Raw genomic sequence first — 13,381 nt, 5'->3', positions numbered from 1 at the left:
GTGCCACTACAGTCCCTGGTTCGAATCCAGGCTGTATCACATTCGGCCGTGATTGGGAGTCCCATAGGGCTGTGCACAATTGGCCCAGCGTCGTCCGGGTTTGGCCGGGGTAGGCCGTAATTGTAAATAAGAATTTGTTCTTAATTGACTTGCCTAGTTCATTTATTAAAATATGAACTGTAATTCATAAAATCTTAGTAATTGTTGCATTTATATTTGTGTTCAGTGTAGTATAGTAAGGTATAGTAAGATACAGTAGAGTAAGATATAGTAATGTGTAGTAAGATATAGTAATGTATATTAAGGTATAGTAAGGAGTAAGATATGATATAGTAAGGTATACAAGAAATCCCACTATGCCCTGCGACGAACCATCAGCTGTTCCGGACGACTGTGTGATCACGCTCTCCGTAGCCGACGTGAGTAAGACCTTTAAACAGGTCAACATACACAAGGCTGTGGGGCCAGGCAGATTACCAGGACGTGTGCTCCCAGGCATGTGCTGACCAACTGGCAGGTGTCTTCACTGACATTTTCAACATGTCCCTGATTGAGTCTGTAATACCAACATGTTTCAAGCAGACCACCATAGTCCCTGTGCCCAAGAACACAAAAGGCAACCTGCCTAAATGACTACAGACCCGTAGCACTCACGTCCGTAGCCATGAAGTGCTTTGAAAGGCTGGTAATGGCTCACATTAACACCATTTTTCCAGAAACCCTAGACCCACTCCAATTTGCATACCGCCCAAACAGTGCCACAGATGATGCAATCTCTATTGCACACCGCACTGCCCTTTCCCACCTGGACAAAAGGAACACCTATGTGAGAATGCTGTTCATTTACTACAGCTCAGTTCAACACCATAGTACCCTCAAAGCTCATCACCAAGCTAAGGATCCTGGGACTAAACACCTCCCTCTGCAACTGGATCCTGGACTTTCTGACAGGCCGCCCCCAGGTGGTGAGGGTAGGTAGCAACACATCTGCCACGCTGATCCTCAACACTGGAGCTCCCCAGGGGTGTGTGCTCAGTCCCCTCCTGTACTACCTGTTCACCCACGACTGCATGGCCAGGCACAACTCCAACACCATCATTAAGTTTGCTGACGACACAACAGTGGTAGCCTGATCACCGACAGCGACGTGACAGCCTATAGGGAGGAGGTCAGAGACCTGGCCGGGTGATGCCAGAATAACAACCTATCCCTCACCAGGCGGTGTCGGAGGAAGGCCCTAAAAATTGTCAAAGACCCCAGCCTTCCAGTCATAGACTGTTCTCTCTACTACCGGAGTCTCTCTACACTCTACAAGCGGTACCGGAGTGCCAAGTCTAGGACAATAAGGCTTCTCAACAGTTTTTACCCCCAAGCCTTAAGACTCCTGAACAGGTAATCAAATGGTTACCCGGACTATTTGCATTGTGTTCACCCCCCCAACCCCTCTTTTACGCTGCTGCTACTCTCTGTTCATCATATATCATCATAGTCACTTTAACCATATCTACATGTACATACTACCTCATTAAGCCTGACTAACAGGTGTCTGTATATAGCCGTGTTACTATTTTTTACTAGTAAGGTATAGTACAGTGTAGTATATTAAGATGTAGTGTAGTAAGGTTTAGTATAATATAGTAAGGTATAAAAATATACACTATAATTAGGTATATTAAGGTATAATATAGACAGGTATAGTATATTAAGATATAGTAAGTTTTAGTATAATATAGTAAGGTATAATATAGACAGGTATAGTATATTAAGATATAGTAAGTTTTAGTATAATATAGTAAGGTATAATATAGACAGGTATAGTATATTAAGATATAGTAAGTTTTAGTATAATATAGTAAGGTATAGTATAGACAGGTATAGTAAGGCATAGTATAGTAAGATATTGTCACGGTTTTCATAAGGTGAAGGAGAGTCGGACCAAACTGCAGCGTGTATATTGCGATCCATGTTTAATCACACAACGTAACACGAATCCAAAACACAAACTCAACAAAACAATAAACGTAGTGAAAACCGAAACAGCCTTAACTGGTGCAAACTAACACAGACTAAGGACATCAAGACACTAAGGACAATCACCCACAATACAACCAAAGAATATGGCTGCCTAAATATGGTTCCCAATCAGAGACAACGATAAACACCTGCCTCTGATTGAGAACCACTTCAGACAGCCATAGACTCTCCTAGAACACCCCACTAAGCCACAATCCCACTAAGCTACACACCACATACAAAAACCCATGTCACACCCTGGCCTGACCAAATACATAAAGAAAAACACAAAATACTTCGACCAGGGCGTGACAGATATAGTATATTAAGATATAGTGCAATATAGAAAGGTTTAGTATAATATAGTAAGGTATAGTATAGACAGGTATAGTAAGGTATAGTATAGACAGGTATAGTATAGACGGGTATAGTAAGGCATAGTATAGTAAGATATAGTATATTAAGATATAGTGCAATATAGTAAGGTTTAGTATAGACAGGTTTTAGTATAGACAGGCATAGTATAGACGAGTATTGTATAGTTTAAGATAGTAATGCTTAGTATTACATAGTAAGGTTATAGTATATTACGATATAGTATAATATGGTAAGGTATGGTATAGACAGGTATAGTATATTCAAATATAGTAAGGTTAAGTATAATATAGTAAGGTTTAGTATAATTTAGTAAGGTATGGTATGGTATAGACCGGTATGATATAGTATAGCACGGTATAATATAGTAAGGTATAATATAGTAAGGCATAGTATATTAACATGTAGTATATTAAGATATAGTATAATATGGTAAGGTGTAGTACAATGAGGTATAGATAGGTATAGTATAATGAGCTATAGACAGGTATAGATAGGTATAATGTAGACAGGTATAGTGTCACGACTTCTGCCGAAGTCGTTGCCTCTCCTTGTTCGGGCGGTGCTCGGCGTTCGACGTCACTGGTCTTCTAGCCATCATTGATCCTTTTTTCATTTTCCATTGGTTTAGTCTTGTCTTCCCACACACCTGTTTTCTATCCCATTCATTACCTGTTGTGTATTTAACCCTCTGTTTCCCCTCATGTCTTTGTCAGAGATTGTTTTATTGTCAGTGTAGTGTGTTTGTTGTATTAGGTGAGCGTCGGGTCCTCGTACCCATGTTTGTTTGTTTATGTACGTTTAGTGTTATGGAGCATACTCCGTGGACTTTATTAAAAGACTCCATTTTACACTGCATTTGACTCTCCTGCGCCTGACTTCCCTGCCACCTATTACACCTATGCATGACAGAATCTCTGAACCTTATACATGAAGTCAGCAGGAGAGGACACTATGCCCATGGAGCTGGAGGAACGCGTTCAGGAACAAGCGAGGGAGCTTGACGTTATCAGCTCCGTCATGGATCAAATTATCATGAAAATGGATCGCTGGGAGAGCCGGGGAGTTTCTCCAGCGCCACCACCACCACAACCGGAATCTCCCGTGAACGTTTTTTCCTCTCCGGAATCAAGGATCCATTTATCCCTACCCACGGGATACAACGGAGATACTGCCGGCTGCCAGGGTTTCCTCCTTAAACTGAACTTGTATCTAGCCACGGCCTCCCCAGTACCATCTGACAGTGAGAAGAGTTACGCCCTCGTCTCATGCCTCACCGGGAGAGCCCTGGAATGGGCCAGCGCTGTGTGTAGTAGGGAGGATGCGGCGCTGGACCATTTTGAGGAGTTCACCTGCCAATTCCGGATAGTATTCGATCACCCACCTGAAGGCAAAGCAGCGGGTGAGCTTCTCTATCATCTGAGGCAGGAGATGAGGAGTGCACAGGATTTTGCTTTGGATTTTAGGACCTTGGCTGCCGGCGCTGGATGGAGCGACAGGGCCCTGATCGACCATTACCGTTGTAGTCTACGCGAGGACGTCCGTCGGGAGCTGGCCTGTAGAGACACCACCCTCACCTTCGACCAGCTGGTGGACATGTCCATCAAGCTGGACAACATGCTGGCTACTCGTGGACGTCTAGATCGGGGTCTGGTTGTTCCATCCTCCCGCACCCTCTCTCCCGAACCTATGGAATTGGGAGGGATGGTGCGCAGGGAGACCGGAGGGGGTTCCCGCTCGAGCACCATTCAAGGTTGCAGAGAGCACACTGCTGGTCGGTACCGGGTTGGTTCCTCTGGGAATAGAGAGGGCAGGCAGGGCATTCTGGCGTCACCCCAGGTGAGTAGGCACCATTCTCATCCAGAGCCCTCTGCTGCACTAATGTTTGTCTCTGTCTCTTTTCCTGATTTTTCACTGCATTCCCAGTATAAGGCGCTCATAGATTCAGGTGCGGCTGGGAATTTCATTAATAAAAGTCTAGCTCATAGTTTAGGGATCCCTATTGTTCCTGTGGATATGCCTTTCCCTATTCATGCCTTAGATAGTCAACCATTAGGGTCAAGGTTTATCAGGGAGGTAACCGCACCGTTGTGTATGATAACGCAGGAGGGTCACAAGGAGAAGATTAGTCTTTTCCTTATTGATTCTCCTGCGTATTCTGTGGTGCTAGGCCTACCCTGGTTAGTTTGTCATGACCCCACTGTTTCTTGGCCACAGAGGGCTCTCACGGGGTGGTCGCGAGAATGCTCAGGTAGGTGTTTAGGGGTTTCCGTTGGTGCTACTACGGTGGAAAGTCCAGACCAGGTCTCCACCGTGCGCATTCCCCCCGAATATGCCGATTTGGCTCTCGCCTTCTGTAAAAAGAAGGCGACTCAATTACCACCCCATCGACGGGGGGATTGTGCGATAGATCTCCTGGTAGACGCTGCATATCCCAAGAGTCACGTGTATCCCCTGTCGCAAGCGGAGACGGAGGCTATGGAGACATATGTCTCTGAATCCCTGCATCAGGGGTTCATTCAGCCATCCATTTCACCCGTCTCTTCGAGTTTCTTTTTTTGTGAAAAAAAAGGATGGCGGTTTACGCCCGTGCGTTGATTATCGAGGTCTAAATAAAATCACAGTGAAATATAGTTACCCGCTACCTCTGATCAATACGATTATTGAGTTAATGCACGGGGCCCGTTTTTGCTCCATCAGTTTTCCAATCATTTGTAGATGAGTTCTTCAGGGACCTGCACGGGCAGGGTGTAGTGGTGTATATCGATGATATTCTGATATACTCTGCTACACGCGCCGAGCATGTGTCCCTGGTGCGCAGGGTGCTTGGTCGCCTGTTGGAGCATGATCTATATGTCAAGTCTGAGAAATGCTTGTTTTTCCAACAATCCATCTCCTTCCTAGGGCATTGGATTTCCACTTCAGGAGTGGAGATGGAGAGCGACCGCATTACAGCCGTTGCAGCGTTGCAGCGTTTTTTGGGGTTTTCCAATTACTACAGGAGGTTTATCCGGGGTTTTGGTCAGGTGGCAGCTCCCATTACCTCACTGCTAAAGGGGGGCCCGGTGTGCCTGCAGTGGTCGGCTGAGGCGAACAGGGCTTTTGAGCACCTGAAGACTCTGTTTACCTCGGTGCCTGTGCTGGCTCATCCAGATCCCTCTTTGCCATTCATAGTGGAGGTGGACGCATCCGAAGCTGGGATAGGAGCAGTGCTCTCTCAGCGTTCGGGTACGCCACTGAAGCTTTGCCCCTGTGCTTTCTTTTCAAAGAAGCTCAGCCCGGCGGAGCGAAACTATGATGTGGGGAACCGAGAGCTGTTAGCTGTCGTAGAAGCTTTGAAGGTGTGGAGGCATTGGCTTGAGGGGGCTAAACACCCTTTTCTCATCTGGACTGACCACCGCAATCTGGAGTATATCCGGCAGGCGAAGAGATTGAATCCTCGCCAGGCAAGGTGGGCCATGTTTTTCACTCGTTTTGTGTTTACTCTTTCTTACAGACCAGGCTCCCAGAACGTTAAGGCAGACGCATTGTCTCGGCTGTATGACACAGAGGAGCGGTCCATGGATCCCACTCCCATACTCCCAGCTTCGTGTCTGGTGGCGCCTGTAGTGTGGGAGCTGGACGCGGACATTGAGCGGGCGTCACGTGCAGAGCCTTCTCCCCCTGAGTGTCCAGCTGGTCGTCTGTACGTTCCGTCTGCTGTCCGCGACCGATTGATATATTGGGCTCACACGTCACCCTCCTCTGGTCATCCTGGGATAGGTCGGACGATGCGCTGTCTTGACGGGAGATACTGGTGGCCCACTTTAGCTAAGGACGTGAGGATTTATGTTAATTCCTGCTCGGTGTGCGCCCAGTTAAAGGTTCCTAGACACCTGCCCAGAGGTAAGCTACAACCTCTACCCGTTCCTCAACGGCCGTGGTCGCACCTATCGGTGAATTTTTTTGACTGATCTTCCACCTTCACAGGGTTACACCACGATCCTGGTCGTTGTGGATCGGTTTTCTAAGTCCTGTCGTCTCCTCCCTTTGCCCGGTCTCCCTACGGCCTTACAAACTGCAGAGGCCCTGTTTACACACGTTTTCCGGCACTATGGGGTGCCTGAGGATATAGTGTCTGATCGGGGTCCCCAGTTCACATCAAGGGTCTGGAAGGCGTTCATGGAGCGTCTGGGGATCTCGGTTAGTCTTACCTCAGGTTTTCACCCCGAGAGTAATGGGCAGGTGGAGAGAGTTAACCAGGATGTGGGTAGGTTTCTGCGGTCTTATTGCCAGGATCGGCCGGGGGAGTGGGCGAAGTTCGTGCCCTGGGCAGAGATGGCTCAGAACTCGCTACGTCACTCCTCCACTAACCTTACCCTAATACACATTGAAAGGGAGTATCAGCCGGTTCTGGCTCCTTGGCATCAGAGCCAGACCGAGGCCCCTGCGGTGGACAATTGGTTTCGGCACGCTGAGGAGACCTGGGAGGCAGCCCACGTCCACCTTCAGCGTGCCATAAGGCGCCAGACCGTCGCCGCAGTGAGGCCCCAGTGTTCGCACCAGGGGACAGGGTCTGGCTCTCAACCCGAAACCTGCCCCTTCGCCTGCTCTGCCGGAAGCTGGGTCCGCGGTTTGTGGGGCCGTTTAAAGTCCTGAGGAGAGTGAACGAGGTATGTTATAGGTTACAACTACCCACTCATTACCATATTAACCCCTCGTTCCATGTGTCTCTCCTCAGGCCGATGGTGGCTGGCCCACTCCAGGAGGCTGAAGTGCATAATGTTCCTCCGCCTCCTCTAGACATCGAGGGGGTTCCGGCGTACTCTGTTCGATCCATTTTGGATTCGAGACGTCGGGCGAGGGGCCTTCAGTACCTCGTGGACTGGGAGGGGTACGGGCCGGAGGAGAGATGCTGGGTTCCGGTGGAGGACGTGTTAGATCCTTCCATGTTATCTGAATTCCACCGTCTCCATCCGGATCGCCCTGCACCTCGCCCTCCGGGCCGTCCCAGAGGCCGGTGTCGAAGCGCAGCTGGAGCTGCGCGTCGGGGGGGTACTGTCACGACTTCTGCCGAAGTCGTTGCCTCTCCTTGTTCGGGTGGTGCTCGGCGTTCGACGTCACCGGTCGTCTAGCCATCATTGATCCTTTTTTCATTTTCCATTGGTTTTGTCTTGTCTTCCCACACACCTGTTTTCTATCCCATTCATTACCTGTTGTGTATTTAACCCTCTATTTCCCCTCATGTCTTTGTCAGAGATTGTTTTATATCCAGTGTAGTGTGTTTGTTGTATAAGGTGAGCGTCGGGTCCTCGTACCCATGTTTGTTTGTTTATGTACGTTTAGTGTTATGGAGCATACTCCGTGGACTTTATTAAAAGACTCCATTTTACACTGCATTTGACTCTCCTGCGCCTGACTTCCCTGCCACCTATTACACCTATGCATGACATATAGTGTAGTAAGGTAAATTAGAATATAGTATAATATAGTAAGGTTTTGTGTAATATAGTAATGTTTAGTATAATATAGTACGGTATGGTATAGTATAGACAGGTATAGTACAGTAAGGTATGGTATAGTAAGGTATCGTAAGGTATAGTATATTAAGATGTAGTATATTAAGATATAGTATAGTAAGGTTTAGTAAAATATACAAGGTATAGTATAATAAGGTGAAATATATTAAGATGTAGTATATTACGATATAGTATAATATAGTAGGTATAGTATAGACAGGTATAGTATATTAAGATAAAGTATAATATTAGTAAGGTTTAGTATAATATAGTATAATAAGTTGTAGTATATTAAGATGCACTATTTTAAGGTATAGTATAATATAGTAAGATATAGCAAGGTATATTAAGGTATAGTATATTAAGATATAGTGTAACATAGTAAGGTTTAGTATAATATATAGTAAGGTTGCGTTTTAAGGTATAGTATAGACAGGTTTAGTATATTATAGACGGGTATGGTAAGGTATAGCAAGGTATAATATAGTAAGGTATAGTATGACGAGGTATAGTAAGATATAGTATAATAAGGTGTAGTATATTAAGATGTACTATTTTAAGGTATAGTATAATATAGTAAGGTATAGCAAGGTATATTAAGGTATAGTATATTAAGATATAGTGTAATATAGTAAGGTTTAGTATAATATATAGTAAGGTTGCGTTTAAGGTATAGTATAGACAGGTTTAGTATAGTATAGACAGGTAAGGTATAATATAGTAAGGTATAGTATGACGAGGTATAGTAAGGTATAGTATATTAAGATATAGTAAGGAATAGTATAATGAGTTATATTAAGGTATAGTATAGACAGGTATAGTATATTACGATATAGTATAATATAGTAAAGTATAGTATAATAAGGTATATTAAGGTACTGTATGGTCTCATGTAGTACGGTTTAGTTAGGTATAGTATAATATAATAAAGATGTATCATAATATAGACGGGTATGGTATAGTGTAGCAAGGTATAATATAGCAATTTGTAGTAAGGTATAGTATAGACAGGTATAGTATAGCAAGGTATAGTACAGTAAGGTGTAGTACAGTAAGGAATAGTAAGATATAATAAGGTATAGTGTAGCAAGGTTTTGTATAGCAAGGTGTGGTGTAGTTAGATGTAGCATAGTATAGACAGGTTTTGTATAGACAGGTATAGTATAGAAAGGTATAGTAAGGTATAGTTTAGACAGATATAGTAATGTTTGGTAAGGTATAGTTTAGACCGGGATAGTATAGACCGGTATAGTGTAGACAGGGATTGTATAGAAAGGTATAGTTTCGTAAGGTATAGTATAGACAGGTATAGTAAGGTATGGTATAGTATAGACAGGTATAGCAAGGTATGGTATAGCATGGACAGGGATAGTATAGACATGTATTGTATGGTGTAGTATAGCAAGGTATAGACAGGTATAGTATAGACAGGTATAGTATGGACAGTTATAATATATTATGGTATAACAAGGTATAGTATAGCACGGTCGTGTATAGCACGGTATATTAAGGTATAGAATGGTATTGTATAGTAAGGTATGGTATAGTACGGTATGGTATAGGTCTCCTTGACAGTGTTTTCTATACTAGCTGTCTGCTCCTGCTGGTGACCAACTGGATCTCCTTAATAAGGGTGTGAATCCCCCGGGAAAATCTGATTGGATTACTGCGGCTTCTCCTTCTCTCCCCTCTATCCCTCCGCTTTCACATCCCGGACAAGCCCACAGAATAGAGTAAATAGAAGCTGCTACCGTCCGCGGATTCAGCACAGTAACAGCACTGAAGAGTGTGTAGACTGTCATCTATATTTAATGAAATTTTAAAGGCATGGACAGATAGCATGTGATTCCCAACCAACCGTTACCCCCCCCAACTCAAACCACCTTAGCTGCTCAATCATCTGAAGGGATGGGCACTAACGCTAGCAACTAGCATTTCCGTTTTGCCTCTTATGATAATGGTAGTATATTAAAGAACCCGCTGGAGCATTAGCGTGGGGGGTGGGGGGGTAGCGGTTTGCGCTAGCAGGCAGACAGGCACAGTCAGTGGCACGTTAGTCATCTATTCACCCTCCCTCTTGTTGAGCACGTCTGCTTCTATTTTTACAGGTTGTGACTGGAGACCGACGCTGCGCCCTCCTCGCCTCTTCTCTCCATCTACTCTGATCTACTCTTCCTTTCATCTCATCTCTCTGTCACCTCTGAACACCAGCCACTCTTCACATTTACTCGCCTCTTCTCTCACTGGATAACTTGGGTGCTAAGAGGAGAGTGGAAAGGTGCCGCGTTACAGCCACTTGTGCCAGACGAGAATTCCGAAGAGAAGAGGAGTAGAGAGGAAGGGGGAGGGAGCGCTAGAGGGTAGTCCCGCCTCTGTGTGCTCAGTTCACTCGGAAAGGCAGAGAAAATACAAAGGAACACCTAGCCCTAGTGGCCTGGAGCCTGGAGAAGAGGAGCGGTGTGCACAACCACAGCCACAACCTCCTCCTACTCCTTCAGTCCCCAGCGTGTGAACTGCCAACAGGAACTACCCTTCCATCTGGCTCTTCCATCTGCCTTAACCCTGATCCAGGACCTGCTACTGTTTGTTTGGTTACTTCCTCTCTCTCGCTCAGCGTCATTGAGGCTCCACAGCTGATCCCAGACACAGCACTGTGACGCTCTGCTCAGCGCCCAGTCTTCTACAGTTAACCCGGCAGGCTAGAAGCAGGAATAGGGAGCGCTTGACAAGAGGCTAGAGTCAGAGATGGGAGTCCTTGTTTGTGGCGTGGTGGTGCTGACGCTCATCTGTCAAAGCCATAGCTTGGACGGTGCCACAAACCCGCTGCACAGGTTTAAAAGGTAAGGGGACGGACGGTGTTGATTTGTTTGGAAGGGGTTTTGAAATGCAATTGAAAGGGAAAGGCAGATTGAGTGGGGTCATGTGAATGGTGCGAACAGATGTTGCTTGGAAATATTGAGTGTTCTTTGAGTTTTGTATTATACTTATTTAAATTAAGTTGAAATAGCTCAGTGTACTTTTGAAATAAATAGATTTGATAAGTTTAATGCATTTCTAAATCAATGTTTTGTAAGTTAGTCTTTTTTTTGAATGATGTTGAATTCATGCACTTTAAAAAAAAAAGGTTAATTATACAATTATATGGCAATTAGCCTGCTGTAGGCACAAGGTACTGGAAGCCGGATGTGTTTGTCCCATGTTTGTATGGCTACATGATGAACAAACAAATGACGCAGGATGTGGCTTCAGCATCAACAGACATGGTGACCACACAAATAGCCTTCTGGGTAGATTAGTATCAGTCAATTGCAGATATGCCTATAAGTAATTCTATAAACAATTGTATCTTCATTTAACCTACTTTTATGGAGGTGTTCTCTCCATTTCTCTCTTGAGTCTTAGGTGTTTGTGTGTGAAGTACACTCATCTTCCAAACTTCCAATCTCATCATTAGGAGTTCCTCAACTCATCAGGCTGTTAGGTTCTCTCATTAGTAATAGTTTTCTCCGAGGTTGTTTTGTCGCTTTCCACTAACAACCTCTTCTCTCACTGTTGTCCCCATCGGACAGGTATCAGGAAAGTGCCTCTTCGGAGCCCAACGACTGCACTACCAGGACGAGACAACCCATGGTCCTGTCCAAATCAGGCAACTTTTCCCTGGATGTCCGCATGCCGGGGGTGTCCCCCACGGTGGTGAGTCCCCATGTTTCTGACTGTCAAGAACAACCCTGTGGAAAACCAAAACCAACCCAGTGTCTGTCAGATCTAGTTTTTTTCCCCGCTCAATGGTTTGATGGTTCAGTTTTACGTTTATTTACATATGTTTTCAAAGAACACTATCTACACTAGCCTACATAGCCTGTTAGGCTTTTCAACCATTTATGAAAATCAAATCAGTGATCATTCTCCATGATGCAACATTAGTCTGACTAGCCTTTAGGTCTCTAATGTCAAAGAGATTTTATCGAGACTTTGATCAGCGAGTAAAGGTTAGACAATGACTAATATATTAATATTCATAGACTTGACAGACATCTCCTTCCTAAGTGCAGAAAAACTCGCCGCTTTGCTTGGTTCATATCAGGAAGGTATGTTGATGATGGCCGTACAATGTTTTTCTCTCTCAGCGTGTGGCTGTACATGATTTCCTCATGGGGTTGCGTCAGGGGCCAGTCCTCCTGCCGTGTTTGTTTGGCCCGTATTGATCCTACAGTAATGCAGTCATTAAAGTTGACTCTCTGTTGCAGACAAGAGCTAATTGGCTCTTCAGCCTCCGGTCTTTTCCCTGCTGCTGCAATGTGCAGAGAAAACCACATAGGGGAAGATCTCTGGTTTATCACTATTTTCTCTCTCCTCTCTCTCTCTCGCTCTCTCTCTCTTTTCTCCAAAAGCCAAGCCTGTGTTTAGGCTAGTGAGAAACATTTAGAGTTCAGTTTTTACACGATGGCGGAACTGTTGTCATCGGGCTCTGGGCTTTGCGTCTTCTTGGGACTGTTTTGGTTGTGTATGTGAGAGTTGAGGGGAGGGTGAGCTATTATTATTCTCAGTGCAGGTCTGTGTGAGTCATCTGCCAATGATTCATCCATGGCAAGTGTTGGCTGATAACTGTGAATGCTGAAGGGGGATTACTGGCTTGTAGAACATCTCAGAGAAGACAAACCTTAAACTCTCTAAACTTAGTGGTCAGCTTGTACTGTTGTGCTATTGATCTATCGCAGGGGTTGGCAAACCTTTTGGCTCAAGGGTCACGTTGTGATTTTGAAACTCAGTGGAAGGCCGAAAAGATTTTTTTGTGACCTATGCGTTTGTGAAAATCAACTTGCGGGCCAGAAAAAGGTCCATTGTAATTTTTGGATATTTTTTTTATCTCGTTTTAAATGTTCAAGAGTGACTGGAGTGTTGTTTTTCCCCAAAATAAATAAATAACATACTGTTTCATTTTTTGGGGAAACCTCCCGGGGCCCGGTTTGAATGGGTTCACAGGCCAGATCCGACCCGCGTGTTGTATTTAACCTACACCTCGATCTATAGGGAGGTGCCCTTTCTCTGGCCCATCAGATAGCATCGAGCCAGTTATCTGGCTGTTCATCAGATAGCATTGAGCCAGTTCACTGGCTGTTCATCAGATAGCATTGAGCCAGTTATCTGGCTGTTCATCAGATAGCATTGAGCCAGTTCACTGGCTGTTCAGCAGATAGCATTGAGCCAGTTCACTGGCTGTTCATCAGATAGCATTGAGCCAGTTCACTGGCTGTTCATCAGATAGCATTGAGCCAGTTCACTGGCTGTTCATCAGATAGCATTGAGCCAGTTCACTGGCTGTTCATCAGATAGCATTGAGACAGTTCACTGGCTGTTCATCAGATAGCATTGAGACAGTTCACTGACTGTTCATCAGATAGCATTGAGACAGTTAGCATGTTGACAGTTCACTGGCTGTTCATCAGATAGCTTTGAGCCAGTTCACTGGCTGTTCATCAGATAGTTTTGAGCCA

General features: G+C 44.9%; 1 protein-coding gene across 5 annotated transcripts in view; it reads left to right on the top strand.

Annotated features, from left to right (window-relative positions):
* Positions 1-13,381, top strand: part of pam (peptidylglycine alpha-amidating monooxygenase) — a 160,568-nt gene that overhangs the window by 14,947 nt on the left and 132,240 nt on the right. For all 5 annotated transcript variants that reach the window (XM_052525124.1, XM_052525120.1, XM_052525122.1 and 2 more), the window contains exons 3-4: positions 9,995-10,726; positions 11,456-11,579. In XM_052525124.1, coding sequence (XP_052381084.1) covers positions 10,632-10,726; positions 11,456-11,579 — 219 coding nt within the window. In that variant the 5' untranslated portion in view covers positions 9,995-10,631. The remainder of the gene's footprint in view (positions 1-9,994; positions 10,727-11,455; positions 11,580-13,381) is intronic.

Source organism: Oncorhynchus keta, chromosome 9 (genome assembly GCF_023373465.1).
Source record: "Oncorhynchus keta strain PuntledgeMale-10-30-2019 chromosome 9, Oket_V2, whole genome shotgun sequence".
Classification (NCBI taxonomy): domain Eukaryota; kingdom Metazoa; phylum Chordata; class Actinopteri; order Salmoniformes; family Salmonidae; genus Oncorhynchus; species Oncorhynchus keta.
Note: the sequence above shows the minus strand (reverse complement) of the source record. Positions and strands in the feature narration are given on the sequence as shown.